The 20497-nt window shown below is 41.4% G+C and overlaps 1 protein-coding gene across 8 annotated transcripts in view; it reads right to left on the minus strand.

The window, feature by feature from the left end:
- Positions 1-676: 676 nt before the first annotated feature.
- The window catches only part of FAT3 (FAT atypical cadherin 3), a 711071-nt gene continuing 691250 nt past the window's right edge, over positions 677-20497 (minus strand). For 5 of the 8 annotated variants that reach the window (XM_077298543.1, XM_077298546.1, XM_077298544.1 and 2 more), the window contains 4 exons: positions 17073-17186; positions 14155-14214; positions 12946-12981; positions 677-12565 (listed from right to left, as the gene is read on the minus strand). In XM_077298543.1, the coding sequence (XP_077154658.1) occupies positions 11946-12565; positions 12946-12981; positions 14155-14214; positions 17073-17186 (830 nt within the window). In that variant the 3' untranslated portion in view covers positions 677-11945. The remainder of the gene's footprint in view (positions 12566-12945; positions 12982-14154; positions 14215-17072; positions 17187-20497) is intronic. The other 3 variants (XM_077298548.1, XM_077298547.1, XM_077298541.1) reach the window with 2 other exon arrangements.

Consider the following 20497-nt stretch of genomic DNA (forward strand, 5'->3'; position numbering starts at 1 on the left):
CTTACGATGACGACCTCTTCTTGTCTTCACGCTGCAGCTCCGGCGCAGGCGTACTTTGTCTGCAGTGTGCAGGCGCCGAGCCTGACCTTTCCCGGCGCCTGCGTACTGCAGTACTTTGCTCTGCCCTCAACAGGGCAGACAAAGTACACCTGCGCCGGTGCTGCAACGTGAAGACAAGAAGAGGACGTCATCGTAAGAAGATGGGAGGCCCCAGACTGGACCGCGACGCCCATCATACCGGGACCGCCCCTGGGTGAGTATAATCTAACCTCTTTTTCTCATCTTTCAGGATACATCGGGGGGCTTATCTACAGCATTCCAGAATGCTGTAGATAAGACCCTGATGCCGGTGGGCTTAGCTCACCTTCGATTTTGGGGGTGACAGATTCCCTTTAAGCTGGACATCACATTCATATAGTTCCCCATGGCTGGGTGGCCAATAGCAGGGGTTAAATTTTGTGGCTCCAAAGTTCGGGTCCCCATTGGTTTCATTGAGGTGGTACAGGTTCAGGTTCAAGTTCAGGTACAGTTCTGGTACCCAAATCGAACTTTGGGCTAAAGTTCTGTCATGTACAAGAACCCAAACTTCCATGAGTCCGCTCATCTCTATGTAAATTTTAAACCCCTCAAAGTCTGTCTCGCTGCGCTGAAATAAAAACAAACGCGTATTTGTGTAAATTGTTAACCATCGACTTTATCAAATTCTTACAGTTACAAACCTGTACACCGTTTCTAAGAAAATAATAAAAAATAAACCAAAAGTAAACAATAATACTGTCAACAGTGAGATTCACCTTCCTCCCCCCCTCCCCCCCAAAAATATCTTATTTTGGGGGATAAAAATTCTAAAAAATAATCCAGTTCATACATAATAGTTTGCATAATTAAGTTTTCATGTCCAAGAAATGATAACATTTCAAAAATTGTCAATTTGAAACGTACAAGTAAATTTAAAGCAAATGGAAGAGGTATAGAAAATAAAATAAATATTAAAAACAATAAACAACTATCCCAAATTGCATCAAATTGACTAATATTAAAAGTACACGTACAACTTCAAATGCATATTTTGAGGTTCAATACAGGTGGCCGGTAACATTTTGCAAAGGTTTAAAGGAGAATACGGTCGAACTTTTCCTATACCTACAGGAGCTTAAGGGTTAAAAAAAACCTATATACAATTTGTACCTTATTTTACATATATTGTATCAAACAGTACAACATACATCCTTAAGATCTACCTGTTTATAACAGGAAAACACTACAAAATCATTTTTTTTTTCTCATACAGTGCTCAACAATTCTTTCCCTAACAAAAATATCAGTGCAGTTTTTGGGCTTTTTGAAGTGTCAGATACTATGCAAAGTCAACATGAAAGTAACATTTTCAGATTTCAGCCATACAATGAGTCTTAAAAATATAACCTAAAGGGAAGCAGTTTTTTGCTATTTAATTTGAGAGCACCATCATTTAGTGGCAGAAACCCTGATTCCAGGGATGTGTCACTTACTGGACTGTGAGCTGCAGTGTTTTATCAGCAGGAAATTATCACTGCAGGACTAGGTGTCTCCTGCCTCCTAGTCCTCCTGCTCTGTGGAACCACACTCCCACAACTGATTGGTAGCTTACAATAGTGTACACAGGAAGCTACCAATCAGTGGTGTGGGCGGGGCTATACACAGCTCAGCATTCCGAGCTCTGCTAGATCTGCAGCAGAGAAAACTGTGATTTTATTACAACAATTGCACCCAGTAAACTAAATGATATATCGCTGGAATCGGGGTCTCTGTACCTATATAACGCTGCTCTCACATTACATAGCAAAAACTTGATTACAGATTCCCTTTATTGTATTACTATGATATTTGTTATTGCAGTTATTACAGTTATAGAAAAACGTTTTTGAATATTTTCCTAAACTTGAAACTTGTTTGCCAGAATGTTCATACCCAACCAGTAATGAGTTTCAGACCATGTTATTATGGCAAGTAAACACTTCAATTTTACAGAAAAAAAAAACTCTTTGTAAATTCATGAAAACTTTTAACTAACCTTAAAAAAGAAAATAAAAAAAAGTTAAAAGAAAATATCAAGGTGCAGCTTTTGGGATAAAAATAATACAAATAGTTTAATTATTTCTTACTATTGTCATGCTTTCACCTGTTTACCATCTAAATATTCTTAAGTTCCTCTTCCAAGAAATTGAGGATGTTACCTAAATCTTATCTCTGGTAGAGAGAGAAGTTCTGGTTCTCATTGAGGAGATTCAGCTGGTGTATGGAGTGTTAAAGGAAATGCACCATGGGAAATCAAGTATGCAAATTATCTCTTCATAAGGAAAAAAATGAAAACTTTGTCCAGTACGACCTCTAGGTAACAACCCTAAAAGTTAATTTCTATCCCAAAAAGAGCCTGGAAACATGACTAGTGATATTATCTGCCTATAGTTGATGCTAAAGAACGTTTCCTTCCTTCTGGAGGGAAGCCAATTTGAATATCTAAACCTTAAATTTTCTACTACCGTATATTTTAATTCTCCAGAAAAATAAATAAAAAAAAAAGATTCAAAGATTACAAGATTTCAAAGGGCACCAATGAAATATCTATAAGACGACTCCAACCTACTATCTGTCATGATAAATTTTGTGTCTTCCTATGTAGCAGTTCCCCTGAGGAACCAGGGTCTCAATTTGAACACATTGCAAATACAAGCGAGTCAACGTTTTTCTTTTTTAGGTGCACAATCGGAATTGAATGTAACTATTTCAGTCTCTCATGATTTTCAATCTCACCTTGGGGTTTGTTGCTATACATCTCACAAAACTTGCCAACGTATGATGACTTTAAAGAGCACTTGTCATAAGCCATAAATATTTTTTTTTTCATTTTTTTTTAACCTGGTGTAAATGCCACTGTCCTCCTGGTTCTGGCATTGTTTGTTTTGTGCTCCTGCGCCTCTCCGTTCCTAAAATATGGCATCTTCTTCCCTGTATAGACATCTAGCCTTGTTGGCCAACTGCGTGCGCTTCTCAACTCTTCTTTGTGGGAGTCTTCTTCAGTTGGCCGAAATACTAGAATTCAAGACATGGAAGACAGGGCCATATCTCAGGAACGGAGAGGCGCAGGAACAAAACGAAAATGGCACTGGATTGAGGAGAACAGCGGCATTTACACCAGGTAACAATATTGCGTATTTATGACAAGTGACAGGTCTTCTTTGATGCTTTCCTACGGCATGGTATGTAACGTCATAATACATTATTGTCCATGTTGAATCATGTTTGGGAACTTTTTGTCTACCTCAAGCCTAAATTAATCAATTTGTTCTGTAGATGAATGCCATAAATAGGTTGACTAAATATTGATATGCCATTAATGTCCTGACTGTGGGAATACCCCGCCAACAGTAAAATGAAGTGGAATCTCCTGTCTTCTCTTTCTAGACTATGAAGAGATGGATATTGTCTATATTGGACCAGCCACTGGGTCTCTGGAAGACTATTGCAGAGCCCATTTGAGAAGAAGTATCATTGTCAGGGGTTCATGGATTCCCACGGATCAGACACTGATGACATACCAAGTCTACAAGTAAGGCAATTATAGGATACCAGGATGTTATTGAAAGAAAACTGAACCCTACATTACGGCATAATATATCGCGATTGACCTTGCCAGTCATAAGGTTGACTCTGCAAGGTTTGGGCACTGTCTGGTACCAGATACTATCAACTATCATCATCAAGAACAATGGCCACAACACTGATGGCTTCCAGGCAAGATACATCTCTCTCTCTTTACAATTATGGCTTACATATAGATATATAGTATTACTTTTTAGAATATTTGGTAATATTTTCCAGTTCACAATAATTATATATGGATAAAAAGGTGCAAATATAGTGCTAAATAATACAATGACTTACACATATGGTTTAGGAGAAATTTAAATGCCCAATATTCAGCGGTTAGCTGAAAAAGTAAGGTTTTACAATCCATCAAGGGGTTATCTGAAACATTTTTTTTTTTTACTTTTGACCTAAAAACTAATAGGCAGTTAGTTGATAACCTGATCTATGAGGCACTGATTCAGAGTGGTCATTGACTACTACAATGTTCGATTTTGCTGGTTCACGTTAACAAAGCAGCTCTTCTTCTTCCGGCTGCTCTTTCGAAGGGGCATGACTTCCGACGTCTTGCTGATTGATAGTCAACTCCCTACAGTTAAGCAGCGGGGAGCCGTAAGTCAATCAGCATAACATCGGCAGTTATGTCATGACAACAGAGCAGAGCGGAAGAGAATTTGCTGCTCTGTCGACATGATGTCAGCAGAATCTGCAAAATTGCTGGCAGGTCTGGGCAGGTGGTGATTTGCACTGGGCAAAACAGGCAGGTAGTTAGTTCTTAGGCCCAAAGTAAAAAAAATAAATAAAATAACTTCGGACAACCTCTTAAAAGGTTTGTATAAAGTTGAAAAAAAACATGTCTGATTCCTTTCAGTAACAGCTCTTCTCTAGCGATGGGTGAACCCGAACTGTAAAGTTCTGGACCCATACCGAACACAGTCTTCGGCTTTTTCCGGCAGTGTTTGCACACGAACACTGCCGGAAAAAGCCAAAGACTGCCGAGTGCAGTGAATACCGCCGGAAGTTAATGAGCGGCCCCGGAAGCAGATGCGGCTGGGAGAGAGCGGGACGGGAGGACGCGTCGCTGGACAGGTCAGTATAATTATGTTTATTATTAATTTTATGCTTTGTTTTACAGCTTTCCCCTGCCCCACCCCATATCTGTAAAGTCCAAGTTCGGTGTTTGGATGCAAGTTCGCGTCATCTCTGGCCCCGAGCTCGAACTTTACAAAAAAACTCGGATGAACCGGCCGATCCCGATCATTGGGGGGTTCGCCCATCACTACTCTTGTGCATGGACTGTGTCTCGCATTGCAGATCAACCTGATTCAAGCGAATGGTCAATGGACCTTTAGAGACAGGAGATCCAGTCCTGATTAATCCCAACCCCTTCACTATTTGAGGAATTCACTCAAAGGTTAAGGAATGGGGATGAAGTGAAAACTCCTACCTTGGGTGGCAAAATCCATGGGGCCAATTTTTATTTTTGCTAATTTTGCCATATCTTTTCTAGGAATCCCATTAGTAAAGTAGCCCATAGGTGGACAATGAAAAGCTGAAAGTGTCATGTAATTAAAATGGCCATCTAATTACTGCACCATTACATATGGGAGAAGCTGGAGCAAGATTCATAATACTGCTGTAAACAAAATGGCGGCAGAACCATATCCGCCCCACACAATACTGAATGACATGATAGGAAATGGTAAAATAATCTTTAGTATAATACAAGGTTACTCACTATCATAAGTCTGAGGAGTGTGATAAGAATGAGTTTCTATCCTCCATAGCACAGGGGATGACTAATGAGATCAGATACTTAAAAAATGCTACCTACTACGTCATTCTACCTAGACCACCACATTGTGCTATGGGCCATCGCAGAGTCCAGTAGAAAAGGCGAAAGTCTACGGTGCTGATGGCAAGGTGCAGAAAACCAAAAAATGGATAGCGGATACTCTATAAGCAACTACGTCACGAACAATAAGGGATTTCCATAAGAATATGGCTCAGTTGTCCTCTATCACTATCTATATGGCATCATCTATAATGGATGGCCAAGGAATCAGCCTGCGGATCCTGAAAATGGACGTTAATGGAAATGTGCCCCCCTTTCTACACATCACAGGGGGAAAGAAGGCTTTATTTACTGGGGTAGGTGGAATTGATTTTACTTACATTGTAGTGATAATAAAGTGTAAATTAAGCTTAAAGGGGTATTCCATAATAATTCATTTATGACCCCATTTCCTTCATCATGAGAACGTAGGACCTCTATTCCCCAGTCACTAAAAGGGGACAGAATGGAGCAATGATCTAGCTTGTGGCCTGCAACTCTATTCAAAGGTTGTGGCTCATGCCCAACCTCTGCTTCATCCTGAATCCCACCAAACATGTTACATAACTGTCGGAAAAACTATTATTTGGTGGACAACTCTTTCCTCTGATTCCCCATACACAGGAACGATGGGATTGACCTGTGTACTCTATGAGGCAGCCAGCCCTCATAAGGCAGCGGCTTAACGTCACACTGAACAAAAGGATCAACTGTTGAAAATCAACAGGAGGGATCTGTTTTCACCCTCCAAAAATTATCTGTCAGGGGAGAGTCAGAAGGCCCCCAGAGATATTAGATTGTTGACCGATATTGGCAGGTTTGGCCGACTTTAGTCTAATGCAAATGGGGGTCTTAAAGGGAATCTTTCAGCAGATTTTTGCTATGTAATCTGAGATTAGCTTAATGTAGGGGCTAAAAGCCTGATTCCACCAACGTGTCACTTACTGGGCTGTGTGTTGCGGTTTCAAAAAAGTCAGTGTTTTATAAACAGGAGGTTAGGACTACAGGACTAGGTGTCTCCTGCCTACTAGTCCAACCACGCCCCCTGTGGGTGGAGTTATACAGAACGCAGCATTGCTAGATCTGCAGCAGAGAAAACAGTGATTATATAAAAAATGATAGCTTGCACATATCCGGTAGATACAGTAAATGGAAAAGGTTGTGGACTGGAATTCAACTTTTATATATGTTGAAAAGTTGTGTAATGTTCTGATATACTTTGTATTTCAAGTCCTCATCACATTCAAGATCTTTGCTGTTAACAGCATCATGTCCAATGTCTATGCTCAACAACGCAAGTCTTTGACCTGAACTAGCAACCTCACATGATCAGAAAGGTGGCTGTTACATCCGGAATATGCATAAAACAGGTTCAAAACACTCATCGGAATGAGCCAAGACTCAGCTTGACTACCATTCTTAATAAACAGTCATGTTGGAAGTTCTTTTAAAATGGTTTTCCATAGAGTCTTATAGTTTCCAAGAAAATATAATAGAGCCCATCGGATTTTCTGTTGGGTTACGGTGTCTTTGATGTCAAGAATGCACCAGAACCCTGATGGAATGGGAACTAAGACCAATGTGATTAAAGACTGAACAGGCCAAAGTCACTAAGACTGAGCTATAGCTTGGTAATTTTTAAACTGGCGTCTACGATATCCCCAAATGGATGTACTGCACAACTATTGGGAAATATGTTACATACTCAGAAATAAGACTATTGATATAAACATTATTGAGAAATGGCTTTCGTCAGTCTACCCAAAGGTGCCCATTAAAGTTTATATTAAGTTCAACAATTCGTAAGTACTAGAAAATGATTTTAAAAAATTAAGTTCTAATGCTGGTCACACAAATTAGATGTAACTGGGCCAAACTTGCTAATTTTGGTTGCACTAGCCATGCGTCCAAAGGACATAGTGACCCGCAACTGCTTAATCCTTCCATTTTTGGGGTGATAGTCCTCTGCCAGTGGAGTTTGGCAGCAGCTTACCCCCTTTTTTCTACCGAAAACACAGGCATGCTCAAATGTGTATGGAGGTGTCAGCGGAGATACTGTAGCTGTTCATACACACAAGAAAGCTGTCGGCCAAACCTTCCTTTAGTGATCAGCCTAAAGGTTCTATAATCAAGGATTTTTTCTTAGAATGATCGATTACGGAGAAAAAAAGACTTTCTTAAAGTGTTTTGGAAATGATTGAATGTAAAATCAACCTAAGATGTAAGGAAGACCATAATGTAATGCAATACTGCACTATAACCTGAGCTTTATGTGCATTGCTATCCAATATATTCAATTGCTCACATACTTCTACATGAAGTCATCTAACAAAATGTGGGGATCACTTCACAAAAGGTGTAACTTAATGCGTTTTGGGACATGAATGAAAGCTTGATTTTTAGGAGACAACTATAAACCTTCTTGATGGAAATAGTTGTCACAAACACTGTAGGTTGCCTCATCAAAACCACTCTTTTCCATATGATTTATCCAGGCGTATGGACCTCATAACAGAGGTGACCTTCTTAAGACCATCATAAGTAAAAGCAGCTACTGTTCTGGTTCATGGTCAGATAGGAGCCAGATGAGCCTTACACAAGTCTAACTCCTGGCACTTTCCCTTCCCACCATTTTCTGGTATTGCTATCGAATATTAGAAACTGGACCTTCTGGAATTTATTGCCTATCACTAGAAAAAATGGTTGTCCTCATGAAACTTCCTTTTGAAGTTGTAAACTTAAGAGTTAGACCTTGGCCATATTTTTGGTTCAGCTATATTTTATGACTTATCAACCTAGATGGACCCACACCACTAGGAACTTTTTGTGGTCAAGATCATAATCTAAGAAGATGGTGACCACAATTACACATCTCCATAACAACGGACATCATGTATTCCAATCCAATCACCCAACCAAGGTCAGTAACACTCAACAAAGGTTGGTGATAATTTTAGTGGTTGGACATGACCTTCTCTTTATGCAAAATAAATATTCATGTTTTTCAAGGGAAGCAACGAGACAGAATGACGTACAAAGCTCAAGTGACAAAGCCAGTGTTCAACAAGCTCAACTCCTAATGATCAAGAAATAGATACAAGAGTCAATAAATCGATAATGTAAAAGGACGCTCTGTCCACTATTCGAGAAATAATATGGTCTTACTCTTCTACTTTTAATGAGAAGGCTATGTAATCATCAAACATTGTATGTCATTAGATAACTGTTCTCTTAAGGAAACAGATACTCTTGTTCATGGGTTGCATCTAAAATCAATGCCAAATTCACTTGTATGAGACTTGTGTAGAGATGAGCAATTGCCATGGTCCGGTATCCAGTCCGATCATCGGTGGCAGCCGGTCTTCACTTTTAGCCTAGTAAGCATCAAAGGTGCCAATGATTCCAGAACAAGAATGCCAAACACAGATGTAAAGACAGAGGACCGGAATGGACAAAGGATCGGGGTTCATCTCTAGACTGAGGTACAGTACCAGAAAGAGCTCGCGGAAAATAGTAGCGATGTTTTATGAATCAGGTAGCCTTGTAAAAGCTATTTCTTTTCCATGGCCATCAGCAGTAACACCATCATCAGGTAAGGTTCGGACAGGCAGTGATGGGTGGCAAGAGATTTAAAACACAAGCCTTAGGAGAGATTTACAAAATTTGCAGAAAACAATTTGTAGAAATAACTTACTCACAACTAAACAAGATGAGCTGTGTATTATTTTTTTAATCTTTTTATTACATTTTTGGGAAAAAAGACTCATGCTGGCCCTAGAGCCATTTTTTTAAAATATGGCAACTAAATATTTATAGGTATTCATAAAAGGGGATTCCAGGATTGGAAAAACAGGATTCTTTCTTCCAGGAAAAGCTCCAAACCTGTCCAAGCTTTTGATAAACAGGTTGTGGTATTCCAGCCCAGACTATGCTGTCTTATACAGTTATATGAAAACCCCTATTAATCTTAAGCTTAATGTTTTATAAAAATAGTTTTTTTTGCAACAGCTATTTCAGCTTCATATATCTAATACACTGTTGTGGAATGGCCATCCCAGTCCCCAGACCTGAATATCATTGAACATCTGTGGGATCATTTGAAGAGGGCTGTCCATGCTCGGCGACCATCAAACTTAACTGAACTGGAATTGTTTTGTAAAGAGGAATGGTCAAAAATACCTTCATCCAGGATCCAGGAACTCATTAAAATCTACAGGAAGCGACTAGAGGCTGTTATCTACTAAATATTAATGTCACTTTTTTGGTGAGGTGCCCATACTTATGCACCTGTCAAATTTTGTTTGCATGCAGATTGCACATTTTCTGTTAGTACAATAAACCTCATTTCAAGGCAGAAACATTACTGTGTCCAACAGTTATTAGATATATGAAACTGAAATAGCTGTTGCAAAAAAAAAACAATTTTTATAAAACATTAAGCTTAAGATTAATAGGGGTGCCCAAACTTTTTCATATAACTGTATATATGGACATTAAGTGTAAATCCTATTTCACAATACATTTCAAAGGTTTATACCTTTCTTTCAAGTACCCTCTATTACTTTAATCCACAAAAAAATACGGAAGGTCAAAGGGGATCATACAGTAGAATCATAGAATGCTAGAGTTGGAAGGGACCTCCAGAGTCATTGTGGCCAACCCTTTACTCAATGCAGGATTCACTAAACCATCTCAGACAGATGTCTGTCCAGCCTGTTAGCCATGTCCTATCGCTCTCCGATGTTCATAATACGGCTCGTCTACTATGAAAAAGACAGCGATTTATTGCTTCTATAAGTTCATTAAAATGTCCATATGATACATATAACGAACACAGACTTTAGATTATGGTTCTAGTTGGGTTTCTGTAGGGTCTGGAGTTTCTTATGTGAATCACAAAGATGGACCCGAAGAGGAAAACAAAAAGCTGCCATGATGGACAAGGCACGCACATTGCTTAAACACAAAGTGGCTTGTATGGCTAATTACGTCAGATTCTATACATTCTGTCATCAGTCTTGTAGAAGCAAAATCTATGTAAACCATTTTTTGGATTTTTTTAATGACTTTTGTGCTATTCCAGTAAACTATCATTTCATGGATGCAAACGATCATCCTCCATAGTAAACATATTAAAGTGTACTTGTCACATATGCACAATGGATATATTCTGTAGGCATCGGCCAAAATGTAATGCAAGATATTTGTCAGTGTGTCTGATATCTAGACTGTCCCACATCCTTAAAGATGCTGTGAATATCGGGGCATTTGTAACTTGGGTAGATTTACATTTTTTAATAATTTTAGGATGGAGTTTGTGCCACATTACGTTGGGCCTTAAAGGGCTTTTCCCGTCACAGCAATTGGCCCACGAATGCTATGCTATTTCCATAACTATTAAAGAAGTGAATGGATGTTACAGAAAGCGTATAGCCCTACGAGCAAAGCCATTCCCATAACTCCTATAGAAATTAATGAGAGTTAGAGAAAGCGTGTAGCCCAACACAACACTTCCTTGGCTAGTAAAACATGGACCACAAAATGAATCATTGCCTATGACTTTTTATAAGCCTTTGGCCATGAGTTAGTGATGTTGCCTAGTCTAGGTGACTTTATAGGCCATAGTCACCTGGCGATCATGGCCCTGAGAGCTACTTGGCCACAACAAAAGGGAGTAATCCTGAATCTGAGAATATGACACCATCACAAGACTTTTGAGCTTACACAGAGGCGTGCTCTGGGTGCAGGGTGACCAAGGAAGGGCATCAAAAGCCATTTTAACTTAGCTAGGGTATTGAAACAATTCCCAGCGGAAGCTAACTGAATAATTTCCCACCTACCACTTTGCACCTACATTCATGACCTTGTTCATTCCTTTGGCCACGAGATAGTGACGTCACGTTTTATAGGCTGTGTTCACTTGGGCCGATTCCACTGTATATGAGTGCGAAGTAGTGATGACACGTTTTATAGGCTGTGTTCACTTGGGCCGATTCCACAGTATATGACTGAGAGTTAGTGATGTCACGTTTTATAGGCTGTGTTCACTTGGGCCGATTCCACTGTATATGAGTGAGAGTTAGTGATGTCACGTTTTATAGGCTGTGTTCACTTGGGCCGATTCCACTGTATATGAGTGACAAGCAAACATTTGTAACCCGTAAAGGTTTACAGCTACAGAAATCAAATCAATTGATGAGACTTTTTGAAACCTTTATCTTTCGAAATGCAAATTTTTTTTTTTTTATAAGTATTAAAACACTGTGCATACTTTTGGCAATAAATATAACCAACATGTTAGAAGGATTGTCTATTTAATTTTGCAACATATCACTGACATACTGTACTATCAAAAGCCATTGGAGTTCCACAGTCGGCATCCGTTACTAAAAAGTCAGTGACGAACGCGATGACTTCTTGTATTCCCTAGAGGCTAGTCATGAATGGCTATACATACAGAGATAGGATAAAAAAATGGAGCTTGTCACACTTGAGTTTGATGTTGGGTTTCCATGTAAGGAATGTGGGAGTGATCGATTCGAAAGTCGTCTAAACTTTCATAGTCACTTATGGCCACTTCTGTATCTTCCAGTCCACAGCTGGCCGACACGTCTGAAGAAGAAGCACCTACTGAATTGTGCAAGGATAAAGATACATTATCTGTGCTTGTCTTGTCCACCTTTTGGCTTTGGGCAGGCACAAAAGTACTAAATGAATGTCCGGGTTGTAAGCTGGAAGTGTCTATTTCGCTTGAGAGATGATGGGGTGGAAGATATTGGCTGGGGTGAAATTGAGGGCGCCGCCGGCAGTCTGGACTGAGTGTGCTGATCACAGATCTCGGCTGTACTTTAGGAAGGGTATCGTAATGTTCTTGAAAGTCCTCCGGGAGAGGAGGTGGAAGCTGATCTTGACTTAAATAATCTTCCTGATGAGGAGGTGGGTAGTCACTGTCAATGTCGTACCCTCCCAGGTAGTAATCCGTCTCCAGTTCTCTGGTGCTACCATGGTGGGCCGATGACCCATCAGCAGTTTCGTAGTTCGGGGCCTCCTCAATATCAGATAAATGAGCGCTTGGCATCCAATCAGAGGTATCCCAGTGGTACGCTGTGGAGATATAAGGGTCTGAAGTTAATATGAGGATGATGAGAAGCTTTCGGAAAGAGTCATGCTCCTGTTAATGGAGTGGTCAGTCATGCGGCTTGTGTTGAGCCCTCGTCTCGTGCGTTCCTCCAAGCTTACGACATAAAAACAATTTGCACAGGGTAGTGATCGCTTATAATGTAACTCAAACACAATAGCAGTTGGATTAGATAAAATGTTACCAGCATGCTAGAGGGTAGGCGGGGGGAAATGTGAAGGGTGGGGGGTGGGAGAAACAGGCAGGAAAAAAAGGCAAAGCTTGCAAAATGTCGTTTTCACAAAAAACATGTTATGGGCACCAGACATATTAACAAGGCAACTGAATTTGGGCTACAAAATGTCACCTCTGTTGTAATTCTGCCCTTGGTCCAATATCGGAGCTGTTTGGTTCGAAGGGAAAAAAAAGAATAAAACTTACAATTCACAAACATTAATGCAAAATATTCCACTTAGAACCCCATTTCACGGATAAAGGGAATCTATCAGCAGTTTTGTGACATGTAATCGGTGGGCAGACAGATTCCCTTTAAAACCAACAAAAAAAAGTTTAGAAATGCTGCAACAATTTTCTTTTTTTTTTCCGTTTCAATTTTTTCACCTATGGTTTGCATTATCTACTGTATATAGAGGTGTTATCAGTCATTGCACAGGAGGAGGTGAGCTGTGACATCATCTATTGTAAATGGTGGATCCTGTGTTATCTACTGTATATAGAGGTGTTATCAGTCATTGTACAGGAGGAGGAGGTGAGCTGTGACATCACCTATTGTGAATGGTGGATCCTGTGTTATCTACTGTATATAGAGGTGTTATCAGTCATTGTAAAGAAGGAGGAGGCGAGCTGTGACATCACCTATTGTGTAAGGTGGATCCTGTGTTATCTACTGTATATAGAGGGGTTATTAGACATTGTACAGGAGGAGGTGAGCTGTGACATCATCTATTGTGAATGGTGGATCCTGTGTTATCTTCTGTATATAGAGGTGTTATCAGACATTGTACAAGAGGAGGAGGAGGTGAGCTGTGACATCACCTATTGTGTAAGGTGGATCCTGTGTTATCTACTGTATATAGAGGGGTTATTAGACATTGTACAGGAGGGGGAGGTGAGCTGTGACATCACCTATTGTGAATGGTGGATCCTGTGTTATCTTCTGTATATAGAGGTGTTATCAGACATTGTACAGGAGGAGGAGGAGGTGAGCTGTGATATCACCTATTGTGAATGGTGGATCCTGTGTTATCTACATATAAGTTTTATATCAGATTGTTATCCTGCCTGTGATGATAATGAGTTGACTACGGAGAAGTGATCTCTACAGAACTATTTTTCTGATACAGACTGTGACATACAAAAAAAAGAATATTTAAAAAAATATGTTAAACATAACAACTTGATTTAGAAAATACGTAGTTTATTATCACTGTAAGTAAATTGTGCTATTTTCTTTAGTATACATTTATAGGGTACAAAGACAACACATGATACAGATTCACAAATTGCATTATCCATTTCATATAATAGGCAAAGTTTGCAGAAAAAGTGTAAATACCTTCAGTTTCAACATTATCAACAACATTGTTGACTAGATGAATGACAGTCACTATGGAAGCTTGTGGGAGGGAGAAAACACAACACGGGAGGAAGGGAGAAAAAGGGAGACAACAGAAAGGTTAGTATTACACCCCACAAACGTGGTTACTGTATCAATCACCGGATGTCACCGACCCTTAGGCTATGTACCCATGTTGCGCTTTTTAAGCGTTTTTGCGGCGGTTTTCCGCTGTGGAAACTCTTAAAAAAACGCTTACATGAAGCATCCCATTATTTTTAAGGGCATTCCGTAATTGTTGTGCCCATGCTGCGTTTTTTTTCCACAGCGGAAAAGCATTGTGGAAAAAACCGCAGCATGTTCATTAATTTTGCGGAAAATCAGCGTTTTTGCCGCTACTGAATTGTATTTGGACAAATGGGAAAAAAACGCTAAAAAAATACGAAAAAAACGTGACAAATACACGATAAAAATGTGATAAAAGCGCTAAAAATGCCAAGGGAGTCCGGTTTTGATGCATAAAATTCTGCATACATTCTGCAACGTGGGCACATAGCCTTACTGTAAGATTCATGGGTAACATTCATGGAACGGTAGCATTAATGAGCAGTGCTGGGTGATCATCCACCTAGGCCTATATAAGGTATCAAGTCTCTTAGTTTGACCTATTTGCAGTTTCCTCTGCTCCCTGTTTCCAGTCTTCCAGTACCACTGCTACCTGTCTGCAGCCTCCTGGACGTATCTGGTCTGCCTCTGGTTTCCAGTACCTCTGCTACCTGTCTGCGTTCTCCCGGACATCTCCTGTCTACCTGAGGCTTCCAGTGTCTCTGATACCAGTTTGCAGTTTCCATTACCTCTGCTACCTTTCTACAGTCTCTCGGATGTCTACTGTCTGCCTTTATTTATGCTACCTGCTCCTGGTCTTTCATGACCTCTGCGTCCTGTTTGCAGTTTCCTGTACCTCAGTTACCTGTCTGCGGTCTTAAGGATGTCTCCTGTCTGCTTGCAGCTTCCAGTAGCTCTGCTACCTACTCCTCGTCTTCCCAGACCTCTGCTACCTGTCTGCGGTCTCCAGGACATCTCCAGTTTGCTTGCAGCTTCCAGTGTCTCTGTTACCTGTCTGTGGTCTCCAGTACCTCTGCTACTTGTTTGTTGTCTTTCGGATGTCTCCTATCTGCCTGTGGCTTCCAGTACCTGGCATTTGGTCAGTGAGGTCTCTACTTCTTCCGGACATTTCATGAAAGTTGGAAAATAGGTGTTACTTCCCTTAAAATTGGCCTTAGTGTGTCTAACATAGGAAACATGAAAATGGAATCCTATTTTGGACAAGAAATATAAGACTTTCCAATTGAAAAACCGTCAGGAATTCAGCACTCGGCCTTCTTGAATTCGAGAAAGTCCTGGATACAAATGTCTACATTTTACCTAGAAAAATCTGTATGTAAGACTTTATATTTTCCCTAGCGGACTTATGAAACACATCTTTCTTACAGCGCAGCTCCATACACCACGTAGTGGCCATTCTCGTGTACTGCAGCTCGGTTCCTATAGAAGTGAATGTGATCTCAGCTGCAGTACCGATAACGGCCACTACGCGGTGTATAGAACCTTAATGTAGCCCTCTCCACAGTGAAAATTCGGCCACTGATGGAGTTGCAAACAGCTGATTGCAAGAGGTGTCGGTCCCTTTGATATTTACAACCTCTCCTAAGGATAAGTCATCAATTTATAAGTCCAGGACAACCCCTTTAAGGAGATCATTTTTATTTTATTTTATTTTTTTTAAAAGTGCAAATTATTGCTGGTCTCATCAGTCTTCATTAACTGTCGTGCTGTCATGGCATGCCAACCGCTTGTACATGACTGCTGCAGTCGATCGCTGTCATGCCGTACGTGCAGACATCACTGCGGTGACTATCGGGACTGCTAGAGCAGCACGGAATTTACCAGGTAAGTAGGGTTTTTTAAATAATTAATTAAATCTGCGCAAAATACCGTTAATAAATTTAATAGATTTTTAGATTTAATAGATTTTTAAGAACTTTAAGAGCAGAACATGTGAAAAACGATATTTATATGACACTGAAAAAACAAGCACATTCAGAATAAACAATAAAGTGTTGCACCAATATCTTAAAATAGAGACTGTCTTGCTCTCTTATATGGATATAATATCTACAAAACTCAAACTAGGGGTAACTGTTAACCCCTCTGTATACCCTAATAAAAACCTACATAACACTGCATATAGAATAAACGTACATGTATAGCACAGAGAGATCTCTCTAAAAAATACACTTAAAAGCAATAGTTGACCTAAGTAGGGTTTTTTATTGCCTTCTCTGCTTTGAGTGACCGTTCTAAAAATTTTGGATAATCCCCTTAATGGTTAAAAACAGCTGGTAGGTCAGCAGACAGGGGCCATAGAGATGCAATGTCATGTGTATTGATGTTGATGAGATCCCACGTGCTTTTGAATATTTATGTATAGATGTAGCCCACATTATGACGTTATCGTAGCACGCTTCTCACTGAAAAGGCTGCATGTCTGTAATTGCCACTAGAGGGAGCCATAGGGATTTATATGCCTCCCATTGAACTCAATCATGAATACACCTGCACTGAGCTCCCCCTAGTGGTGGCATATAGAAGCTTAACATTTAACACCGCCTTTTCTCCAGAATTGCTGAGGTGATGAGATGGGGGATACCAGAAAACATCTCTAAATGTGACCAGACCCTGAGGTCATGGAAGGATAAGACAAGATTACTACCTACTCATTGCACTAAGAAATATGAACAGAAAATGTGTCCTCGGATAAAACTGACTTTCCTGGAAACAGGTCCTCGAGATAAAAGAGTGGAAATTGTGCACAAAGCAATATCGAAAAGAAGAGGTTGTAGATGCGGAGTCCTTACCATTGTCATCTCCTGAATCCGACTGGAAGGAATTCAAAGACTGGTTCTCGGAATTGTTCCCCTTTGTGCTCCCCACAAAACAAGTCATTTCTTCTGCTGCTTCCAGTCCTTTACCTTGAGATACAAAACCCCGCACAAAAAACTATTATTTTACATCGACCCCATCAGTCACCCCCATTACCAGAGTTCAATGATGACCTCAATTCTACAGAAGAACATCAATTAATGTCATTTTGCAGCATGTGCGCAACTCTCCTTCTGGCCTGTACTTCACTCTTCCCACTCTACTTTGTTTCCACTGTGATGCAGTGACCCCTGTTACAGCTAGGGGGCACTGTATGTGCTCCTCAGGACACGCATGGAGGCGTAATGGGGATGGTGAGACGGTACCCGGCATTGTTGTGAATGGTTGGTATGTGTGTCGCAGAGAAAGAAACTCTGTGCTGTCAGCCTGAAGCGATGTTCTGGGACCTGTAGTCCCACAAGTAATTGTGTCATTCTAAAGGGAGGCTGGCAAGGCTAGAGAGATGGGCGGGTCAAACTAGCCACACACACTCCCACCTAGAGGAGTGGTCAAAGGTATATAATGTGACCAGGGTGTGGGTCACATGGTTCCTATATGGTTCCAGTGTATGGTCCAAGTGCAAGGTCCTGGAAGCCTGTGTTGGAAGTCCTGGGAGAAGGTATCCTGAACAGCACATGGTGGGGCTTTGGACCTGATGGCCTGGGGTGTTGGACTAACGTCCTGAATAGAACCCGGACAGGTCACATGCCTGGGGTGTTGGACTAACGTCCTGAATAGAACCCGGACAGGTCACATGCCTGGGGTGTTGGACTAACGTTCTGAATAGAACCCGGACAGGTCACATGCCTGGGGTGTTGGACTAATGTCCTGAATAGCACCCGGACAGGCCACATGCCTCTGTGTTGGACGGTCCCAGGTGGGATGGATGTCCTGAAGAGCACAGTGTGATCCTGGACGGTCTGTGATGGAAGCTCCTGTGAGTGGAGTCTTCCTGGAGCACCTGAGAGACCGTGGACCTGGACGATCTGTGTTGGGGAAGCTTCCCCTTTGGTGGGTCTGGACTGACTAAGGTGTGCCAGGCAAGTTGGTGATCCCTGTGAGGCAGCTTTCCCAGAAGAGAGGACTGACAAGGAGTCAGCAGGTGGAGCAGGAGCTCCCGTAAGGTACCATAGACTGTTGGTGCTTATGTTGTTCTATGAACTGTGTGGTAACCCACGGCAACTGGTCAGGAGAGGACCAGCGTGTTTAGTTGCCGCAGACTAAGGATGTGAAACTTGATGTGATGTCCTGGTACAGTGTGTAAATGGACTGCACATGATGTGGTTTATGATACCTTAATAAACCAAATAGACTGTTTTGTGTGAAAAACCGTGCCCGTGTCCCCAAATATCGCGGCCAAGCGAGTGTCCCCCAAGACACATGGTAAGCGCAATCTTACACCACCCATATTAATCGTGTGGTGACTGTGAACCCACCACAAGCCTCATGATAGATCGATAAATAGTGACAGTCAGAAAGATAAATAAATAGATACAGTGGCATGCTTACATAGGTCACCTAACAAGGTATGAAGTGACACTTCAGGATCTGTGGAAGCGCTGTTTGCGCAAAACAGCTGTCATCCTACTTCACTACACGTTCTCCCTGTCTGAACTGCTAAATGTCTGTATAAGGGCTGTCCCACACGTCCAGATAATTCCGGTACCGGAATAAATCGGTACCGGAGTTATCCGTGTCCGTGTGCCTGGGAACTCACGGAGGCCATACCTGCGGCACACGTGTGCCGCCCGTATGGCGAGTGGGTACCACACGGAGCGTGTGGTACCCACTCTGCATGGTGCTGAAGCTGCGATTCATATCATCCCTGCAGCAACGTTTGCTGCAGGGAAAATATGAAGAATAGTGTTTAAAATAAAGATCCATGTGTCCGCCGCCCCCCCACCCCCTGTGCGCCCCCCCCGCTGGTCAGAAAATACTTACCCGCTCCCTCGCTGCTTCCTGGTCTGGCCGCGGCTTACTGTATGCGGTCACGTGGGGCCGCTCATTTACACTCATGAATAGGCGGCTCCGCCCCTATTGGAGGTGGAGCCACATATTCATGAGTGTAATCGGCCGCATACAGTAGGAGGCGCGGCCAGACCAGGAAGGAGCGACAGCCGACGGTGGACCCGGATAAGTATTTTCTGACCAGCGGGGGGGCGCACAGGGGGTGGGGGGGCGGCGGACACATGGATCTTTAGTTTAAACACTATCATTCATATTTTCTCTGTAGCAAACGGTGCTACAGGGAACATATGAATGGCGGCTTCAGCACCATGTGGGGGGGACAGCGCTTACTGTAGCGCTGTCTCCGGCACGCCACACGGACCCCAGACGGAGAATGTCCGTGTGAGGTGCGTGTTTTACACGGACCCATTGACTCTATTGGGTCCGTGTAATCCGTGCGCTCCCACGAACACTGACATGTCTCCGTGTTTGGCACACGGAGACACGGTCCGCACACGGTCCGCACAAAATCAATGACATCTGAACAGATGCATTGATTTTTATGGGTCTACGTGTGTCAGTGTCTCCGGTACGTGAGGAAACTGTCACCTCACGTACCGGAGCCACTGACGTGTGAAACCGGCCTAAAGGAATTTTTTATCGGGAAGGTGAGTGCACACCATTTTTTCTACTGTTTGATCATTATACTCTGCTGTTTATTTATTTTTTACCCTTTTTGGATATAGGACTGCCAAGGGTTTTAAAAGAGACGTTTTTTTACGTCCACCCATATGCAAGTCCATACAACTTCCCTATAGGGATACTTTATGAGCGCAGACATATTGTATACAAAAAAATCTTTTTCTTTGTGTCACACCCTGACTTTTTTGGAGGTCCAACTTTTTCTATCTTCCTGTCTTTTAATGTTGTGTGATTTTAAAATATTGTTTCAATAAAGACAAAAATACTTTTTATTCACTTTCCTATGTGTCACTTCGTACCTTGTTAGGTGACCTATGTAAGCATATATGACTGAAGTGCTATTTAACTGCCTACAAAATATTGGATTATGGGATTAAAGATACAGTGGCATGTAAAAGTTTGGGCACCCCTGGTCAAAATTACTGTTATTGGGGACAGTTAAACAAGTTGGAGATGAAATGATCTCTAAAAGGGCTTAAGTTACAGATGACACATTTCCTTTGTATTTTAGGCACAAAAGATAAATATTATCATCTTTTACGTTTTAAACATTACAAAAAGGAAAACGGACAAATGCTAAAGTTCGGGCACCCTGCATGGTTAGTACCTAGTAGTGCCCCCTTTTGCAAGTATCACAGCTTGTAAACGCTTTTTGTGGCCAGACAAGAGTCAATTCTTGTTTGAGGGATTTTCCTCCATTCTTCCTTGGACA

Source organism: Ranitomeya variabilis, chromosome 3 (genome assembly GCF_051348905.1).
Source record: "Ranitomeya variabilis isolate aRanVar5 chromosome 3, aRanVar5.hap1, whole genome shotgun sequence".
Classification (NCBI taxonomy): domain Eukaryota; kingdom Metazoa; phylum Chordata; class Amphibia; order Anura; family Dendrobatidae; genus Ranitomeya; species Ranitomeya variabilis.